The sequence below is a fragment of the Pipistrellus hanaki genome, assembly GCF_964339955.1.
Source record: "Pipistrellus hanaki genome assembly, chromosome: 2".
Taxonomy (NCBI): Eukaryota; Metazoa; Chordata; class Mammalia; order Chiroptera; family Vespertilionidae; genus Pipistrellus; species Pipistrellus hanaki.
The window spans coordinates 21,971,890-21,993,575 of record NC_140504.1 but is presented as its reverse complement, the minus strand read 5'-3'; the positions used below and the strand labels follow the sequence as shown (position 1 = coordinate 21,993,575).

General features: G+C 42.0%; 1 protein-coding gene across 1 annotated transcript in view; it reads left to right on the top strand.

Annotated features, from left to right (window-relative positions):
- The first annotated feature begins 1,725 nt into the window (after nucleotides 1–1,725).
- The window catches only part of KPNA4 (karyopherin subunit alpha 4), a 46,273-nt gene continuing 26,312 nt past the window's right edge, over nucleotides 1,726–21,686 (top strand). The window contains exons 1-8 of the mRNA XM_084876025.1: nucleotides 1,726–2,088; nucleotides 13,825–13,869; nucleotides 14,725–14,814; nucleotides 14,924–14,953; nucleotides 15,048–15,100; nucleotides 18,644–18,739; nucleotides 19,244–19,329; nucleotides 21,175–21,261. Coding sequence (XP_084732151.1) covers nucleotides 2,020–2,088; nucleotides 13,825–13,869; nucleotides 14,725–14,814; nucleotides 14,924–14,953; nucleotides 15,048–15,100; nucleotides 18,644–18,739; nucleotides 19,244–19,329; nucleotides 21,175–21,261 — 556 coding nt within the window. The 5' untranslated portion in view covers nucleotides 1,726–2,019. The remainder of the gene's footprint in view (nucleotides 2,089–13,824; nucleotides 13,870–14,724; nucleotides 14,815–14,923; nucleotides 14,954–15,047; nucleotides 15,101–18,643; nucleotides 18,740–19,243; nucleotides 19,330–21,174; nucleotides 21,262–21,686) is intronic.

Genomic DNA, 21,686 nt, shown 5'->3' with positions numbered 1-21,686 from the left:
GTACAAAATGCTTGTCTATACACCTATATTAGCAAGAGAACTTCTAATTATAAGGTAGGACTTCACTAGTCATTTGTTTTCTTGAATTCTGTGCATGACAAAATCCATGTTGGTGGAACACACATATTCCAGCTTTCCCACTGAATTTTCTTATCCTTAACACATTTTGAAAACATCAGTGCTCCAGGGTGGAATGTTACTTCAATTAAATGACTCTGGGTTATAAAGATTTATAAGAAACATTATCATTTAAATTTAAAATCAGCACTGAATTTACATTCAAGTTAACCTTCAGTGTGAATTACTTCCAGAGAAAGCTTGTTTGCCTAGGTAGCTCAAAGTATAAAAAATATCCAGGACTTTAAAGGTATTACCCTGATTTTATCTCTGCACGTTGTTCTAAAATATATATATATTAGTAAACTGGGAGAGAAGGGGAGGAGGAGTAAAAGTACACAAAGGACTTTAAATGAGAGTCATCTTCCCCTCCCTACCTCGCCAAATTTGAACAAACCCTAAGCTTCGGAGGAAGCGCGAGCGCGCGCGAACACACACACACACGCGCGCGCGCGCACGCACACACGAGCATGCACAGACGTACACACCCATGCACACAAGCATATATGTGCACACCCATGCACACATGCACACACGCGCGCACAGGCACACACGTGCGCGCACACACACACACCTTCCTTCTGACCTCAGCTGCTGCTGACTACCTCCCGTTTTCCTGCATATTTGAAGTGTTATGAGTTGGTACTTAAATATATTTTTAACCATTTCTTTCTCCCATTTTTCCTGAGATATCTGAGTACGTTCTTTCGCAGTTTGTCTTATTTCTACCTCTGGCAATAACATTCGTGATAAAGACGCATATCCTGGTAATTGACTTGCTTTCTCAGCAGTTGAAAACACTTCCTTACTGTGTGCCAGGTGCTACGGTCCCCGCCTTACCGAACTTAGTGCTCAGCGGCCAAGTAGTTACTTTTAATTTTCTAGGACGAATGCCTAGCAGGTGATCATCAGTGCTTCCCCAAGTTTCTACCTGTTGCGGGGACTTGGTCAGAGGGGATGATGAATCCGTGTTGCCTAACGCGTCCTTTCCCACCCACCGCCCCTCCGCTTCCCGCAGCACCTCCGGAACGCGTCCCCATGGCCCGTCCAGGCCCCGGCCCGGCCCTCGGGGGGGTAGGCACCCCTTGCCTGGTAACGGAGCTAGGCAATGGAACCGGGACCGGGACCAGGACCAGGACCAGGACCAAGGAGGGTGTTCAGACCCGGCGCGAGGCCGAGGCGCAGCTTCCACTTCCTGTAAAGCTAGCGGAGTGCGCCAGTCATGCCCTGGAAGCGAGGGAGCAACACCGAGAAAAGAGCGTACTTTCACTGGGCTTCTCGCCTGTACCCCAGATGTCTGGGCCGGCCCCTAGAACCGGGTCCAACACGTCCCTCCCGCCCCACCTCCCAGGTCCAATTCTCTGGGCTCCGGAGGCACGTGGTCCATCCCCGCCGGGCCCCCCGCCGGGCCCCAGCCAGCGCCGCCACCTTCCCGCAAACCCCTTCCTCACTGCGCCTCTCGCTTCCCCTTTCCCTCCGCGCTTCCGCCCCCGCTCTCCATCGTCCTTCCTGATTGGCCGAGCGCGCCGGGGCCCGGCCGGCCAATCGGCGAGCCAGGCTGGCGGCGAAGGGCGTGGCCGCGGCGCCGGGGCCCTCCGATCGAGGCCGCCTCCCCCTCTCAGCCGGCAGCACATTCCGCCGCGGTTGCAGCCGCCGCCGCCCGGCCCCGCAGTTGTCTTTGCTGGAGCTGCCGTCGTGCTGTGGGGTGAGGGCGGGGGGGCGGGACGGGTGGGGAGCGGAGAAGGCCGCGGCGGCCGGAGCAGGTGACAGAGGAGGAAGGAAGCGGCGGCGGCGCGGCGAGCGCAGCGGCGGCGGCCCGGTTCCTGGGAGTGTCGGTGCGGCGTGGTGGTTGGGGCGGATCCCGCGGGGCCCGGGCGGGGGAAGGAGTCACCGGCCCCGGCCATGGCGGACAACGAGAAACTGGACAACCAACGGCTCAAGAATTTCAAGAACAAAGGCCGCGACTTGGAGGTAAACTCGGGGGCGCCGGCGGGAGGGGTGGGGGCCGCGGACCCCGGTCTCCGCCGGGACTTGGAGTTTGGGGAGTCGGGGCGGGAGCCGGCGCCGGGGCCGCGGGCGGGGTGGGGTGGAGGGGGGGTGGGAGGGAATGGCGCTGGGGGCCGGCCCGTCCGTGACGCCTTTGCTAACGCGCCGGGAAGTTTGTGCGGGGCCTGGGCGGCCGCCGCGGGGAAGCGGGGTGCCGCCGGCCGGCCGGCGCGGCCTAGGCCTGCCCGGCGGAGCCGGTCCGGGGCGGGCGTGAGGGGCCGGGCCGCGCCGCGGGGACGCCGGGCGCGGCGGGTGCGGCGGAGGCGGGTGTGCGCCGCTCCGGCCCCGGCGCGGCCCGCATCCCGGCGGCGGCCGCGGAGGTCCCGGCTTTTCGCTCTGGCACCGGCATTGGGGGCCGCGGGGAGCAGTGCGGTTTGCGGGGACGGGGAGAGGATTTAGGGGGGGGCGGCGAGCGTGTGGCGAACAGAGTGGGACTCGGAACTTCCTCGGCGAGGCCCGAGGCCTCTCCACTTAAAGGCATTTTTTTTTTTTCTGGTCTTGCCCACTCCCATTTTTCCTCTGCGTCCTCCCAATATCTAAACTACAGGAATCAACTTCTGTTTAAAAAAAAAAAAAAAGAAAGAAAGAGAGAGAGAGAGAAAAAGACGCCCCCGGCGTGAGGGGCCATTCTGGTGATGCTAACACTGCCTTCCTGCGGCCTCGGTTTTACGGTGGGTTCAGCTGATTCAAGATGTGGCTCACGGGGCGGCCTCTTTTTCCAAGCAAAGGATGCCCCTTCCTTCAAGCTTGTTCACAGACCTCTTCACCCCCTCCCGTGAGACCCCAAGCTGCATTCTGACACATAAGGTCCAAAGGGCTGTTACAAAGCTTTCCTCCTCCAGTCCTCCACCTGCTGGTGATGGTAGTGGGGGATGGGGTGGGCTGTGCAATGGCACCATCGCATTTTGTTATTTTTTTTAAAAAGGGGGTGGGGGGAACCCACCAACTTTAATTAACACATATAGTTGTTCCAGAGGTCCTAGGCTACATAAAGTGTGTGGGTTCAACACACACACCACACAGATTTTTGATAGATTTCTTCCCTTCAATTTAAGAGTTTAGGTATATAGGGTTTCGTGGGTTTTTTTTTTTTTTTTTTAATCGTTCTGCATCTGAATCGAAAGTTTTCTCAAGAGAAAGTGGTAGTGTTTTTATGTTGTTCCTCTGTACTTTTTTTTATGCTGAGAGGTTCAAATTCCCATCACCCATCTCTGAACTTTGCCCATTTGCTTGACTGAAATAGTAACTTTTGGGGGGCTTTCCACAGAGCCATTTGATCTCGTAAGGCAGTTTGTGCTGTCTTGATGGGTTTTTCATAGTTTGAGAAACTGTTCAATAGCTGGGACTAGGCTATTCTCTGTTTTAAAGTTAAAGTGGGGGGAGGGGTCTCAAATGGCAAAACTTAAAAACAAATACAGTTACAAAATCCAGAAAAATAGCAATTAGGTGCTTGACAAATCCTTTTCCCTCCATCTGTAGCTACATTTTAAATATATATATATATTATTGTTGATTTCAGAGAGGACGGGAGAAGGCGAGAGAAATGGAGACATCGGTGAGAGAAATGGAGACATCAAAGATAAGAGAGAATCATTGATCGGCTGCCTCCTGCACACCCCCCCAGTGGGAATCAAGCCTGCGACCCTGGCATGTGCCCTTGACCAGAATCAAACTCGGGACCCTTCAGTGCACATGCTGATGTTCTATCCACGGAGCCAAACCAGCTAGGGCTTGGCTACATTTTTTAATTGATACATAATTCTTACAGTTCACCCATTTATAGTGTTTTTTGTTGTTTTCACATTGTTGTGCAATTTACAGTACAGTCACTCTTAGAACATTTTTATCACCCCCAAATCAAACCCAAGCTCATTAGCAGTCACTCTGCATTTCCCATTCGCTCTATCTTTTAAGGTTTGCCTATTCCTAACATATCTATACTAATAATCTAAACTAATAAAAGGGTAATATGCAAATTGGTCAGGACATCTTCACAGTAACAACCGAACAGCAGGCTGTGTGGGACAACCAGGCTGGCAGGGGGATTGGTGAGGGACAACCAAATGATTGACCAGCAGGCTGTGTGGGACAACCAGGCCACACGGGGGGGCAGTTGGCAGCAGCCAGGCTGGTGGGGTGGGGCACTAAGGGGCGACCAGGCCAGCAGAGTGGGGGGGCAACTAGGCTGGCAGAGAGGGGGAGGTAGTTGGGGGGAGACCAGGCCAGTGGGAGGGCAGAGGCAGTTAAGGGTGATCAGGCTGCCAAGGAGGGCAGTTATGGGGTGATCAGGCAGGCAGGCAGATGAGCAGTTAAGAGCCAGTGGTCCCGGATTGTAAGAGGGATGTCCCACTGCCGGTTTCAGCCCGATCCCGATCCCTGTGATCAGACCAAAACCGGCAGTGGGACATCCCCCAAGGTGTCCTGGATTGGAAAGGGTGCAGGGTGAGCTGAGGGGACCCCTCCCCCGTGCACAAATTTCATGCACCAGGCCTCTAGTATATATATTTAAAAGGCTAATATGCTAAGTGTCTGACCGACCGGTTGCGATGACACACACTGACCACCAGGGGACAGACGTTCAACACTGCCGAGCTGAAGTGACTTGGATACAGCAGTTTTCAGGTGACACACCATGAAACCAGAGAGGAAGGAGCCTGTTTCCTCGCAAGGCTGCATAGTTCTACCTTCGGTGGTGGGCTATGTAGCTGGGGCACTGTTGGCACCAAATCTGGTTTACTACACACTTGTGTTTGTGTTCCACACCCTGTATGACAGCAACTTTGCAGAGTGCCCTCTCGCACTCTGGGACCCCTCGGGATGTCAAAGAGCTAGTTTCGGACCGATCCCTGCAGACCAGGCGGAGGGACCCGACCTGCTGGAGGGACTCCGCTCGCTCCACAGAAGCCCTTGGCACTGTGGCGCTGCCCCACGTGCAGCTGGCCAGGGAGGGACCATGAGAGGTTGGCTGCAGAGTGTGTCCAGCCCATCTCACCCAGTCTTGCCCCACTGGCCACCTTCTAATTAATTTCCTTTCATTGTACACGAATCCTTGAACCAGCTCACTAGTCCTATATAATAAAAGGCTGATATGCAAATTGACTGGATGGCAGAATAATCTATTGCTATTATACGCACCACCATGAGGCAGATGCTCAATACAAGAGCTGCCCCCTGGTGGTCAGTGAGCTCCCACAGGGGGAGCACCACTCAGCCAGAAGCTGGGCTCACAGCTGGCGAGTGCTGCAGCGATGGCGGGAGCCTCTAGTTTCATATAAATAGACAAAATATATGATCTTTTTTGGCTGGCTTCTTTCAGGTAGCACTATGTTTTTAAGGTTCACACATGTAACAAGAATGTATCAGTACTTCATTCTTTTTTATAGCTGAACTAAAGGCCGAGTGCATGAATTCATGCATCATTGGAGTCCCTTGGCTTGGCCTGCAGGATCAGGCTGAAACCGGCTCTCTGACATCCCCTAAGAGGTCCCAGATTGCAAGAGAGTGCAGGCCAGGTCTTGGGACCCCACCAGTGCACAATCAGGGCTGAAAAGGGACATGTGAGGTTGGCCAGCCGGGGAAGGACCAAGGAAGGGCTCCAGGCTATGTCTGGCCCGTCTCACTCAGTCCCAATTAGGCAGAACCCAGCAACAAGCTAACTGACTAGTCAGAGCATCTGCCCCCTGGTAGTCAGTGCACATATAGCAACTGGATGACTGGTCAACTGTCTGCCCCCTCCTGGTCAATGCACATCTTAGCGAGGTTGAGAGGCCTGAGCCTTTCATTAGCATATTACACTTTGGTTGAATGATGACCAAACACAGCATATTAGGCTTTTATTATATAAGATAATACTTTACTGAATGGCTGGCTATACCACATTTTGTTTATTCAGTTGATGGACATTTGCATTGTTTCCACTTTTTTTCTATAATGCAGCTATGAATATACACATTTTTGTGTAGACCTATGTTTTCATTTCTCTTTGGCTGTATACCTAGAAATAGATTTACGGGGTCATGCAGTAACTTTATGTGTAGCACTTTATGGATTGCCAAACTGTTTTCTTAAGTAATCTTATTTTTTTTTAATTGATGTTCCCCCTTACTGTGTGTATATCTCTTATTTAGTCAAAATAAGATTAAGTGCTGCCGAGACCATTTTGGCTCAATGGATAGAGCGTTGGCTTGGGGACTGAAAGGTCCCGGGTTCGATTCCGGTCAAGGGCATGTACCTTGGTTGCGGGCATATCCCCGGTAGGGGGTGTGCAGGAGGCAGCTGATCGATGACTCTCATCAATGTTTCTGACTCTCTACCTCTCTCCTTTCCTCTCTGTACAAAATCAATAAAATATATATTTTTTTAAATAAATAAGATTAAGTGCTGATTCTACATTAGAACAATATTATTATTTGACCTCTAAAAATACACCCATTAGACAGATTTTTATTTATTTTTTTAGATGTTCATAGTGCCTTTTGGGCATCTTATACTAACTTTGATAGTACCTTAGGGATATTTTCATTTTTCCACCTAGAGGGAATGGCAAATTACTATAATGGAAAATCATACTTTCTCCTCACTTGTGACTTACTCAAAGCCTCATATGCCTGTATTGAGATAGAAACATTTTTTATTATCTTTAGAGCACACTAGGGTGGCCTATTTTATGTATTTATTAATTACATATATGTCTGTGTCTCGGAACACTTAATTATTCACTTTTCTAAATATGGTACTATGTTGTACTGCAACAAATTCTAAGACAGTGCTGTTTTTTGGTTTGGTTGTAATGACATCACCTGTTTCATTGAAAAGTCTTGCAAGAAAAATGAACCAGTGCTGTCCAGTGAATTTTATGTAATCCAGTATTGCCATTGTAACATATAATCAATGTAAAAAAAAAATGAAATGGTTTTTATTTTTTCATACTAAGTCTTCAAAATCTAGTTCATATTTTACACAGAGACCTATCTCAGTTTGGACTAGCTACTTATCAGATGCTTAATACCTGCCTGTAGCTGTCTACCTTATTGGACAGCACAGATATAGAATATAGAGTGAAATAATTGTAGCATTTTTCAGTTTATAATCTAACATTCTTTCAAAATTACAAAGAATACAAAGTAGTTTAATCTGATCTCTAACTTTGTGACCTTGGGAAAATCAGATTTAGGGTTCTTCTCTCTTTAAAACTAGAGGTACTGTTTCATGAGTGTTGTGTAGTTTAATACATTGTTGGGAAGATGCCTAGCAATTCTCTGAGCATTTTTATCACTTTCAGCTTTTCTCCTTGAGGGGGAGGAAGAGAGTTTAAAAGGATTCTGTGTAACTTTTTCTTTTACTCCTTTATTTGCAATTGCCTCTTTGTTTTTTTCTCTGGGTTCATATATAATTTAAGTTGAGCTTAAAATTAATGGGGAAAGTTTTTAAAGTAGAAACATCTTATTGCCTATTGAAGTGTATTTTTGGCACAAGGAATCAGTGACTTTTCTAAAGTAATAATTTTTAAGTCATTAGAGTCAAAACTTATTCATGGCTTCCAATCTCATATTCATTCTTTCATTCAGCTATATTGGCTCCTCCAAATGGGTCATGCTAACTTCTTGAGAAACAAAAGCAGCAAACAAGGCATATGTCAGAATCCATTTAAAATAATTTACAGGAACTGTCAGATTATATCCAGTTTTGCTTGGCTTCTTTAATGTAGAGGGTTATCATTATTAGTTTGAGAACAGTAACTACAGGAATGATATGCACAATGCAACATAGGAAATGGGTAGTGACCAAACTTCAAAAAAAAATTTGTCAAGATAAAGCAAATTAAACTCATCTAGTTGTGTTTGGGGGGTGGGGGAGAGGGAGGATGACAAGGGGAGAGTGTTGGTTTTGTTTTTTATCCTTACCTGGAGATATGTTTTTAATTGATTCAGAGAGAAAAACACAACTGACCCAGAATCAAATCTGAGGATCTTCGGTGTGCAGTGCACAGGACGAGCTCTAACCAACTGAGCCACACAGGCCAGGGCACATCTAGTTTATGTTGTGAAAGTAGAGGGAATTCTCTAGTATCCTGTTATGAAAGTATCCAGGTTTAAATAGAGCATAAATTAATGTTCAAAGAATAATTAGGTCTTTTTAAAAATATATATTTTATTGATTTTTTACAGAGAAGAAGGGAGAGGGATAGAGAGTTAAGAAACATCAATGAGAGAAAAACATCGATCAGCTGCCTCCTGCACACCTCCTACTGGGGATGTGCCTGCAACCACGGTCATGCCCTTGACCAGAATTAAACCTGGGACCCTTCAGTCTGCAGGCTGACTATCAAGTTAGGGCAATAATAATTAGATCTTATAAACACACAGCTTCAAGGGAAAAAAAACTCATCCTGAATACAAAAGAATATTAAAATACTAGAAACTTGATTGTCCACACAACATAAAATTTGAAGTCAGCTTGAACTTAAAAAAAATATAGTTTCTTGGTTGCCAGGAGTTTAATAAATTGATCAGCTGTTTTGTTTAGAAATGGCCTTGGTGATTTGTTAAGTTGTACAGAGTGAAAAGCATTGTTAAGCTATTAAGTCTTGTTAACTTTTAGAGACTGACCTTTCTCATCACTACTCTTGGAACATATTTACTATACTTAAAATAACTACTGTCTAATTTTTCATATAATAGTTCAGGCATGTGACACTATGAAATATCTGATAGAAATATAGTTCAAAATTAAATTATTATTTTTATGCTTCCTGTCAGTTTTCCTAGTTTACAAGGCAACCAATTTCAGAATTGCTTCATTGAAAATTTCTTATGAGTTAACAAGGTGTCTTCCATAGTCACTAGTATGTCAAATGAATATATTATACAAGATTAGAAGAATTGTAGGAGTGATTTAGCTTTAAAGAATGAAACTAGAAAAAATGTGTAAGTAGTTTTTAAACATTGATTCCTAATACCTGATAGTGTTTGTGGATCCTTAAAATATTTTAAATGTTTACTGGAGCAGCATTCATCTACTTTAAGCCAATAATAACAATGAGAGCTTGTGAAATCTAACCCTGAATGCTGATTTTGGTACTTGCTGGCTTAGTCTTGAAACAGAGAAGTGGGATTGAAGGGAACTGAGTACCTCTTGTATATGCTTTTAATTATATTCTCATTTCTCTCAATCTTATAAGCGTCTTATGCATTATAGCCAAAACAAGGAAACAGCCCAAATGTCCATCATCTGATGAATGAGTAAACAAAATGTGACACATCCATACGAAGAAATATTATTCTGCCATAAAAGGAAATACTGCTTTTTGCAACAACATGGATGAATCTTGAAAACATTTTGCCAATCACAAAAGATCACTTATTCTGTAACTAGAGGCCCAGAGCTGTGCACTGGTAGGGTCCCTCGTGGGTGCGGGCCAGGGCTTTTGTGCATTCTGTCCCGCTCCCTGGTGGTCAGCGCACGTCATAGCAAGTGATTGAACTCCCGGTCAGTCAAACTCCTGAGGGATACTTTGCATATTAGGCATATAGAGAAAGTAGATTAGTGGTTGCCAGTACCTGGGACAGGGAGATAGGGAGTGACTGCTAATAGATATGGGGCTTTTTATGGTGAAGATTGATGTGCAAGTTTTTACACATACTAAAAACCACAGAAATGTACACTTTAAATGGGAGAATTGTATGGTGTGTGAGTTAAATCTCAATAAAGTTGTATGTTTAAAAAAAGAAAACACCACAAAACTTAATTAAGTGAAGTAAGTAGAGGCTGTGACAACTTTCTATCAGAGGTCACAGGGGAACTCTTGGCAACTCTTTTCCTAACTTCTTCATCCACTCTTTCCTGTATTGAATTCAATTGTTCAGCTTCTGTGTCCGAGGTTCTGTTGTAAGTAGTCAGGATGGAACAAGAAATAACATGGGCTAAATCCTGTTCTCATGGAGTTTACTTTCTGTCAGGTCAGGTTTTCTCAGATTACTGCTCTAAATTGATCCTGTAGGGCAGGGGTCTTCAAACTACGGCCCGCGGGCCACATGCAGCCCCCAGGGGAGTCTGATCCTGCCCGCCAGGTTTTTTGGGTAGTGAGCGCAGCCAAGGTGTTACAGTAGGAATCAGTAGTTCATATAGTCCGGCCCTCCAGCTCTCTGAGGGACCGTGATCTGGCCCCCACTTTAAAAAGTTTGAGGACCCCTGCAGTGTAGGGGATATTTAACCACTGTGAGCAAGAGTTATAGTAGATCCCTTATCTTGCCTTACTAACCTGAGTGTACCTCAAATTTGAAAGGAAAGGATGTTCAAAGAACTAAGATTGCATCTCATTTGCTATATGATATTAGAAAAGCTTAATAGTAATGTTTTAATTTCAGTATCTAGAAAATTAAAATTCCACCATATTGGGTACTTGCTTTGATGAAGTTTTTGAGAATGTAAGGAACACACTCAGACTAGGTCAAATAAAGATGGGGCCTTAGGAAAATTAAGGAACCGATTCTCGCATTATTAACAACTAATGAGCCAAAACCGGTTTGGCTCAGTGGATAGAGCATCAGCTATGGACTGAAAGGTCCCGGGTTCAATTCCGGTCAAGGGCATGTACCTTGGTTGCAGGCACATCTCCAATGGGGGTGTGAAAGACACAGCTGATCAATGATTCTCCCTTATCAATGTTTCTAACTCTCTATCCCTCTCTCTTCCTCTCTGTAAAAAGTCAATAAAATATATTTAAAAAAAAAAAAAAAAAAAACTAAAAAAACTAGTGGCCCAGTGCATGAAATTCCTGCACATTAAAAGGGAATCAGAGGAAATCTTATCTAATAAAAGAGTAATGTGCAAATTGGCCATACCTCCGTGACACCACAACCCACGCCTGCCAGCCAGTCAGGAGTGAGTATGCAAATTAACCCCAACCAAGATGGCTGCCGCCACTGAGCGAGCAGGAGGCTTGGATTTCCCTGGCAATCGAGGAAGCCAAGCTTTCTGTCCGCCCTGGCCTGCCCTAGCCTCCACTCAAGGTTACAAAGTTTCAATTGAAGATAAATAAATCCCAGATACCAGGGTATCCGCTTGGGTCATCAGGGGACATGGCTAGCCTGCAAACCACCACAGGCCCCTCGCACAGGCCACCCCACGCAGGCCACCCTGCACCCCAAGGGAACCCCCACCCTGGTCCGGGACACCCTTCAGGGCAAACCAGCTGACCCCACCATGCACCAGGCCTCTATCCTATCTAATAAAAGAGTAATATGCAAATTGATTGTCACCCCAACACACAAGATGGCTGCCCCCATGTGGACACAAGATAGCCATCACAAGATGGCCTGCAGGGGAGGAACCAGGCCTGCAAGGGAGGGTAGTTGGGGGTGATCATGCCTGCAGGGGAGGGAAGTTAGGGGTGATCAAGCTGGCAGAGGAGGGAATTTGGGGGTGAATGGGCCTATAGGGAAGGGCAGTTGGGGGGGACCCAGGCCTGTAGGGGAGAGCAGTTGGGGAGGACCAGGCCTGCAGGGGAGGGCAGTTAGGGGCAATCAGGCTGGCAGGGAATCAGTTAAGCATCTATCAGGCTGTCAAGGGAGTAATTACAGGGTGATCAGGCTGGCAGGCAGAAGCAGTTAGGGGCAATCAGAAAGGCAGACAGGCAAGCCGTTGGGAGCCAACAGTCCTGGATTGTGAGAGTGATGTCCAACTGCCTGTGTAGGTCTGATCCTACCTGGACGGGCAGTTGGGCATCCCTCAAGGAGTCCCAGATTGGAGAGGGTGCAGGCTGGGCTGAGGGACATCCCCCCACCCCTCTGCACAAATTTTGTGCACCGGGCCTTTAGTATTTTAATACTGCTATTTTCCCTTTATAATAGAAGTGTCAGAGGTGAAAGAAAATTAGTAAAATGTATATGAAAATCTTCCTCCTGTCAGAGTCTGGGCATGCCTCAAGACCCAGAGTTAAGTCCCCACCCATCCACACAAGCCTCAAAATTGCGCGAGACCTCTCCAACTCTACCCCTGTTGGGTGAGATCCAGACCCGGCCAGCCACACCCTTGTCAAGCCCCACTCCGCAGGGGGCGCGGCCTGAGGTCCCCCGGACCAGGGTGGAGGACGCACCTTGCGGTCCCCTGTCAAGCCCCACCAGACTTGGTATAGCTTCAGGTTCCCCATTAAGCCCCACAGCCTCAGGTCTCCCAGCCCGGCACCATGCAGCCTCAGGTCCTTGCTGATCGCTTGTTAAGGCTCCTTATGGGAACCCTGCCTCTGCTGTGTGTTGCCATGAGGGTCAATTTGCATATTACCTCTTTATTATATAAGATATTTCAGGTAGGTGATAGGAAATCATGTATCTTTTCTGTACTGCTCTGCCAGATACTAACTCAGCTACTGTTTTTTTGTTTTGTTTGTTTGTTTGTTTTTAATATATTTTATTGGTTTTTTACAGAGAGGAAGGGAGAGGGAGAGAGAGTTAGAAACGTCAATGAGAGAGAAACATCGACCAGCTGCCTCTTGCACACCCCCTACTGGGGATGTGCCTGCAACCAATGTACATGCCCTTGACCGGAATCAAACCTGGGACCTTTCAGTCCACAGACAGACACTCTACCACTGAGCCAAACCGGTTTCGGCTCAGCTACTGTTTTAATTTTTCCAAATTCTATCTTGGACTTTATATTTGTACTAGAAGCCCGATGCACAAAGATTTCAGATAAGTTTTAAAGTTGAACCAATAGTATTTGCTTACAGATCTAATGTGTGGAGGATAAAGAAGAATCCAGGATGGCTCATAGATTTTTGATCTGTGCAACTGGAAGGATAGAATTGCCATATGCTGAAATTTTCTTTGAAGTAATTAATAAATCTGTAATGTTGGATAGATCAAACTTTTAAACAGTAGCATAAGGCTTATAAAAATACAAAGGCTTTTAATTTAAAAAAAACAAAACTTATTCCATATATAAACTATGTGAGATAAGATAGACTACATGTTTGTTAAAAATCAAAAGTTCAGTTTTGGACATAAGTTTGAGATACTTTTTAGACACCTAAGTATGAATTTGTGACTTACTCTTTCCACTTAATATGTTTTGACTTATGCAATCTTTAGAAAGAATAAGGCGAACCCATCTATAGAAAGAGCTTGAACTTGTATTGTTCTTGGATATGTGAATGTTTTATAGTGAGCAAATATCCATGTGTTAGATGACTTTAAAATGAGAAAAGCATGTTAAAAAATATAAGAATTGTTATAGTACCTGATAGAATAATTATTGTGGTCATTGGGAAGAATGAAATTGATCTGTGTATACCACCATGAAAGATCTCTAAAATCTACAAATGAGGTGAAGAATAATATAGATAAGTGTGTCAGAATCATAATAAATCTGTTTATATTTAGACAGAGAGACTGGATGGACTTATGTTATAGTTTTAAAAATTTGACATATCCATTATTATAGATATATTAATAATTTCAAAGAGATTGTTAATTGAGAATATGGATGTGAACTAAAGATAGAAATTTTTCATATAATATGTATATTATGAGTAAAATATTACAGGTACATACATGACTAGAAGAAAAGATAATGAGATGCACATCAGAATGTTAGTGGTGATTTTCTGTGGATGATGAAATTTGAAATGAATTTTTAAAAATATTTTATTTTTTATTTTTGTAGACTATGAGAAGACAACGAAATGAAGTTGTAGTTGAATTAAGGAAGGTAAGTCTGATTATTATTTGGTACTTGTAAGCATTGTTGTAATAACATTACAGTAGGTATAGAAGATATCAACTGTATGTAAATCTCTTGAGCTGAACATTTCTTTTTCTTTTGAAAACTGAAAGATTTTGACTAAATTTGGCAAGCTTTTGAAGTTGGCAAAATACAACTTGACCACTATCAAAAAACCAGAAACTACTTATCAGATGGTTTTTTCCTTCTGTAATTTTTAGTGGTTTATATAAGTTATAAGTCATGAGTGTACTAGTAGTTATACTAAATAATTCTATTTACAATAGCAGTTACACCCTGAAAGGAACTTGTTATTTATAAATTTCATCAACTTTTCAAGTGTTAAAGTAGTTGAAAATGTATTTTTTTAATTTGTCCCAAACATTTTAAGTGAAATTCAAGTGGCCCTTGATTTTTGTAAGGCAATGTTGATTTTTGTCTGATTTTTGAACTGCCCAACTTTTGCTTTGACTTTTTTTTTTTTTTAGGCGGTAAAGAGAAGCTCCCAGATGATGTATAAAATGGTTTAGTACTTTTAAATAAATATGTATGTTTGGTTCTGGCTTAAACTGTACACACTTTTGTAATCAATTTTTTTGTTCTTTACTTTGTTTTTACATAGTTCACTATTTATTAAAAACGTAATATTTGGGGATCGGGTCTCAAATTAGAGTTGCTTAAGTGTTTAATTCACAATTTGGTTTAATTTTCTACATTTGCATTTTACTTATAAAAGGCACTTAATATTTCACTTTGTAGACACAGAATACCCTAACCTTTGTATGAAAGTATTTAGCTTTCTTTAAAGTTACTTTTTTTTTTTTTTTTTTTTTTTTTTTTAAGAATAAAAGAGATGAACATCTCTTAAAGAGGAGGAATGTACCACATGAAGATATCTGTGAAGACTCTGATATAGATGGTGATTATAGAGTGGTAAGTTATTGTTATCCTGGTTATTTAAAACTACCAGTGAAATATTTTATATAAATATGGAATTTTAAGGTGATTTTCTAACTTAGTTTTCACTTTAACTTTTTCCCAGCAAAATACCTCTCTAGAAGCTATTGTTCAAGTAAGTTGAGTTGTTATTTCCTCTCTTCATTACATTTCTTGGACTTAGCTAATTACTGTTTATGTACATCAAAACTGTTTGTTTGTTTTTATAGAATGCTTCAAGTGATAACCAAGGAATTCAATTAAGTGCAGTTCAAGCTGCTAGGTAAGTTAAATTTTGAGGATATACACTCATTTAACTTTGATGGCAAATAATATACAACCAGTCATAAACCAACTATTAATTTTCAAATTAGTCTCTGGTTTAGAATATTAAAGTTGGGAGCAATGTTTTAAACTCACAAATACACTGAACTTTAGTGTACTTAATATATACAGATGATAGGGAAAAGTTGATTTGATGGGTTATTGCTGTAGACCAATTGGAAAACATTACTTAAAAGCTTTACCTTGCCGAAACCGGTTTGGCTCAATGGATAGAACGTCGGCTTGGGGACTGAAGGAACCCGGGTTCGATTCCGGTCAAGGGCATGTACCTTGGTTGCGGGCATATGCCCAGTAGGGGGTGTGTAAGAGGCAGCTGTTCAATGACTCTCATCGATGTTTCTAGCTCTCAATCTCTCTCCCTTCCTCTCTGTACAAAATCAATAAAATACATTTAAAAAAAAAAAAAAAAAAAGCTTTACCTTTTACTGATTATAGGTTTAATTTAATAAAAACTTAGATTGTTCAGATCCTGCCCATGTAGCTAACTAATTCTTCTCATAGTCCTCAGACTGATCATATAACAAATTAAGTTATAAGCTTAATGCAGCAGTATATAGGCAAGAAGACATTAAGATTTAGAACTACAAAGACTCCTAGTCTCTTTCCAGTAAGAATACTAAAATATTTCTGCTGTAAGACCTGTGCTCCCATAGTTAATAATTTGGGGAGGACGTGGTTATATCATAGTGTTTGCTTTGTATATCTATAGACATAAAAGCCTAAGTGATCATTAAAACTGGACAACCAGCCTGTAGCTGTGATGTGCACTGACCACCAGGGGGCAGACACACAACACAGGAACCCACCCCCTGGTGGTCAGTGTGCTCCCACAGCCAACTTCCCATGGTCCCTTCTCAGCTAGCTAAACTCCTGCAGTCCCTCCTTCTCCCCCAACCCCCACCCCCAATCCGCCCTGATAGGGACTGGACAAGACGACTCCCATTGGCTGGGAGGAACCTCACCCGTGCACGAATTCATTAGTAGTAGGACAGAGTTAAGCAAGAAATTGATCCTACTTTGAGAATTTTAAAGTGGAAAAAGATTTCATAGGTCCATCCAATATCTTACCTTGTGCATAAAACCCTTTGTAGACTTTTTCTACTTTGTAATACTTTATTTTTAATTTTTATTTATTGATATTAAAGAAAGAGAGGAAAAGAACACACACATTGACTGGTTACACTTATTTATGCATTCATTATATGCTTCTTGTATGTGCCTTGACCAGAGATTGAACCCAAAACCTTGGCATTTAGGAACAACACGCTAACCAACTGACCTATCCAGCCAGGATCTTTTATATTCACTTTAAATTACCTAGAACAGATGGCAAAATTATACAAATACAGTGTTTAGCCCACTACAGCTAACAGAACTTCTTAGAGAGGACTTAGTTTTGTAGGAAGAAAATTACAGAGATTTTCACACCTCAAAACATAAAATTAATGTTTAAAGGAAGAATGATTAAGAAATTGATACATTATGCTCACCATTGTCTGAATTGATTATTTTATAGTTTTGGAGCAACTCTTCTCAATATGAGTTCTATAAGATAATTAAATATGAGTTCTATAAGATAATGGCAGGGATTCTCAATCTCCCTAAGAGATCCTGAGACAACTTCAAGGGGTATACAAGATCAAGCCTATTTTCACAATAATTCTAAGACTTCGTTTGCCTCTTTTCACTGTATTAACATTTACATTGATATTGCAGGGGCAACTGAGTAAAACTGCTGGTACCTTAGCACAGATCAAGACTGGCATAAAATTGATTTTATGACTATTTTTCAGATATTATTTGTACTATTATGCAAAGGAAAAAGGCAGTTTCTGTTAAAGAATGTCTTCAATGAGCCCAGGCAGTGAGCATCTACTTATGAACCAGTAGGTCACAGTTCAATTCCCAAACAGGGCATATGCCCAGGTTGCAGGCTCAACCTACAGCAGGGCGGCATACAGAAGGCAGCGGATCAATGACTCATCATTGATGTTTCTATTTCTCCCACTTTCCCCTTTTCTCTCTGAATCAATATATATTTATTTATTTATTTATTTTAAGAGAATGTCTTCAATGAAGTGAGTCTGAACTAAGAATGACTGGGTTATTTTCTACTTTGTGCTATGTGCCATGTGTTATGGAAAATACTGCATGTGGCATAATTTTTGCCCTATAAGAGGTTGGGAGCCTAATTAGGAAGGCGAAACTAAGTGTATGCTACGTAAATATGCTTTTAGTAATTCAGAGAATTTAGAATTCAGAGAGGATATTATGAAAACATAGAACTTAAAATGGACTTTGTTTACGTAGGTTTTGAATAGACAGAAAAAAGGGCATTCCAAGTGCAAAGAAGAGGAAAAAGGCTTGGAAATGCAATAGAAGTGGTGGGACAGAGAACTGAGCTTAGGAGTTTACATAGTAGCCATCATTTGGTATTTATACAGGGGGATGATCTCAGTAAGCTTTCTTAAAACACTGCATTTATATAGTAGTGCATAGTATTCAAATGGGTAAAGATTTGGGTTAGGACAAATTGAGGACTTAAATCAGCTAAACCTACAGTCTATTACATGTGTAAATAGACACCAAGTTTTGTTGTTTTACCCTCTAAGCTTCATAAGAGCAAGGATGTGTCTGTCTTGTTCACCTTAGTATCTCCAGTATCTCTTTGGGTATTTTTCTTGTATTGCTATACTTATTTCACTTCACTTTAGTTACTTTGATGAGAAGTTAGATCTTACATGACATTTCATTTGGTGTATGCAGTAAGATGAAATATTAGACACTAATATCAGCTATAAACTTGTACCAGCAATCTACATGCTTTTGTCTTTTATCTTCTATTATGACATGGTTTGAATACTCTGTGGTATTTTGGTGACTTTCCTTGGCAAGGTCAAGGACATGGTGAAGGAGTCTGCCCACTTTTTTTTCTCTTACTTCAAAATTGCAAAGTTAGCCCTGACTAGTTTGGCTCAGTGGGTAGAGAGTTGGCCTGCAGACTGAAGGGTCCCAGGTTCAATTCCAATCAAGGACATGTGCCTGATTTCCAGTGGGGGGTGTGCAGGAAGCAGCTGGTTGATTTTTCTCTCTCATTGATGTTTTCAACTCTTTATCCCTTCCCCTTACTCTCTTTAAAAAAGAAAAGAAAAAAAAAAACAATAAAAATATATTCTAAAAATAAAAAAAATTGCCAGGGTAATACTTAAAACATCTAGTTGTCATATTTAGGATTTTATTGTGGGAATAATATTACTATACTAATAAAAGAGTTAAAGTGGTTATGCCTACCATTTTTCCTAATAATAATTTACATATTTATGAATTAATATTCTAATACAGAAAAGGTTGCATTATAAATTTTTAAAGTAACTTTCAGAGCAAGTATTTGTACCAGATAATCACATTTACTGAAATCAATATCAAATATGAACTTTAATTTTGTGTGATTAAATTTCACGAATATGTACATCTCTTATAGGAAGCTTTTGTCCAGTGATCGAAATCCACCAATTGATGACTTAATAAAATCTGGAATATTGCCTATTTTAGTCCATTGTCTTGAAAGAGATGACAAGTAAGTACATTATTTTTAACAAATAATTTAGGATGTATTCTTTACAGAAGAGAAGATTTCCTAGTAATTAGGAAATTACTAGTTGATCTTTAAAGAAAAGGGTTATGAGATGGAGTTGAAAAGCCAACGTGAAAAACAATGCAAGGTATTTATACCAAGAGATGAAGGTAGAGGCCAAAGAAGAATTTGAGAATGATGCATACAACTTTTAAGCTTTGAAAATTGGCAAGAAATAGTATGGCCAGATAGGTCCTTGAGAACACTCTTTAGATTGTAATGTGTTGGTATCTTAATAAGAAATTCTTACTAAGAAATAAAATGTGAGTAGGTTATATGCTTTTTATACTAAAGGGAAATTTTAAATAGAGATTTAAAAGAAGTTCTAGATGCATAGACACCTTTTAAACAAAATATTCAATGCTTTTATAATGCTCTATAAGGGAGGAATGGTTGATATTTGATACATAAAAATAATTCTTTTTTAATTATTTGGTTTTTTTGTAGTCCTTCTTTACAGTTTGAGGCTGCATGGGCTTTGACAAATATTGCATCTGGAACCTCTGAACAAACTCAAGCAGTAGTTCAATCCAGTAAGTTGATTTTTAACAGACAAAATAAGTAGTGACTCTATTAATAAGAATAGAGCTATGTTACCTAATAATAGACAAATGTGTAAATTGACCATATCTCTGCTAAGCTCACAGCCAAAGAGTGAGTATGCAAATTAACCCACCAAAAATGGCAGTTCATTTGCATACACAGGTGCCAAGCTACTGGGGGCCGCAGGAATTGTCACCATGGCAGTGACACAGGTGTTCTGCCCCACCCCCCTGTCTCCCAAGGCCTCTGTGCAGCATGGGAAGGCAGGGTCGGAGCCAAAAGAGGTGGCTCAATGGCTGGGCCAGAGTGGAAAGGTGGGGCCAGCAGCCAGGGAAAGGAAGGCCCATTCTAGCACGAATCTTGGTGCATCAGGCTTCTAGTCCTATATAATAAAAGCCCAGTATGCTAAGTGTCCTACCATTTGTTTGACTTGTCGCTATGACGAGCACTGACCACCAGGGTGCAGACACCAACCAGTAGGTTAGCTTGCTGCTGGGGTCCAGTACGGCTGATTAGGACTGGGCAGGATGGGCCAGACATGCCCTGAAGCCCTCCCATGGTCCCTCCCCAGCCCTGATCCCCACAAGCCAGGTTGAGGGACCCCACCAGTGAATGAATCTGTGCACCAGGCCTCTAATATATATTATAAAATAACTAGAGGCCCAGTGCACAAAATTGATGCATGGGGGGGCTGGGGTGTGTCCCTCAGCCCAGCCTAGGCCCTCTCCAATCTGGTACCCCTCAAGGGATTGCCCATTTAGGCCTGATCCCACTGGACCTAAATCCAGGACTGCTAGCTCCCAATCATTTGCCTGCCTGATTGACCCCAACTGCTTCTGCCTGCCAGTCTGATCACCCCCTAGCCACTCCTCTGCCGGCCTGATGGATGCCTAACTGCTCCCCTGCCGGCCCAGTTGCCCCTAACTGCCCTCCCCTGCAGGCCTGGTCACCCCTAACTGCCCTCCCCTACAGGCCTTTCCCCCCCTCTCAACTGCCCTCCCCTGCAGGCCTGATCACCTACAACTGCCCTCCTTTGCAGACCTGATCCCTCTCACCTGCCCTCCTCTGCTGGCCTGGTCACCCTTAACTGCCCTCCCCTACTGGCCATCTTGTGTTTACATTGGGGCAGCCATCTTTGACCACATGGGGGTGGCCATTTTGTGTATTGGAGTTGTGGTCTATTTGCATAGTACCTCTTTATTATATAGGATTATTATATAGGATAGCTCTTCAGTAATACTTAAGATATTTGAAGTAGACCGACTTAAGTATGTAACTTTGATGTCTTGTACCAGTAAACAATCATTTGTTCAATGCACTATTCTGTTCAGATACAAACCTTTCTATGTGTTTCCCACCCTTGTTATTAAGCAACAGAGTCAGTATCTGAATCAAAGTCTCGTGGCACAGGAATTGCTGGTCTGTCTAAAGACTCATGTGATATAATTCATAAGTTACTTTAACAATTGGACTCTTGTTTTTTTAATTTGAAGATAATGTTAATCTATAAGGAATTAACCTTAAAATTGGAATTAAATCCAAGTTTAATTGTGAATGAAATCTTACCAGCTTAATTTTACATTTGTCTGCATGTTAAAACTGCCCTTTTAATGCTAACTAAGCAATCTGCTGGTCAAAATTTTCCGCTGCTGCTATTATAATGAAAATCATGTAATAAAAGTATATTTTAGATAAGTTTCTTTTGAGGTTTTAGGAAAAAAAAAGATTGATTTTGGTTTAGATTATAGTATCTTCAACCGTTTCCCAATTTTATTGGAAATATAATTGACGTATAACTGTTTAGACTTACCTGCTCTTATGATTTCCTTCTTCAGATGCTGTGCCACTTTTCCTAAGGCTTCTTCATTCACCCCATCAAAATGTCTGTGAGCAAGCAGTGTGGGCACTGGGAAATATCATAGGTTTGTCTTAAATATATTATAATCCAGTCATTGTTATCATATACTATGTAATGAAAATAACATTAGTAATTGAAAAGAAAAAATAGTTGGTCTAGATCAGTATTAATTTTTATGAAATAGTTTACAGAAATTAAAGCTATTTAAGTATAAACTGATAGTAAACAAAATGAATATTTTTGCTGCTTATGATGACATATTTTGGCATGTTAGTCAATATTTAGTTATTTGAAAATTATGAAATATGTATATAATTTAGATCTTTTTCTGCTCCTTTATTATGTTGGGGTCCATTTTCTTAGCTCTCCCCTCTGTCATAGAAAGTATGTAATAAAAAGGAATAAGCAAAACTTAAAATTTTTTCTTCATGATATCAGTTTTAAGAAGAGTTTTCAATTAAAATTTTTATATCTCTTGTACTAGGTGTA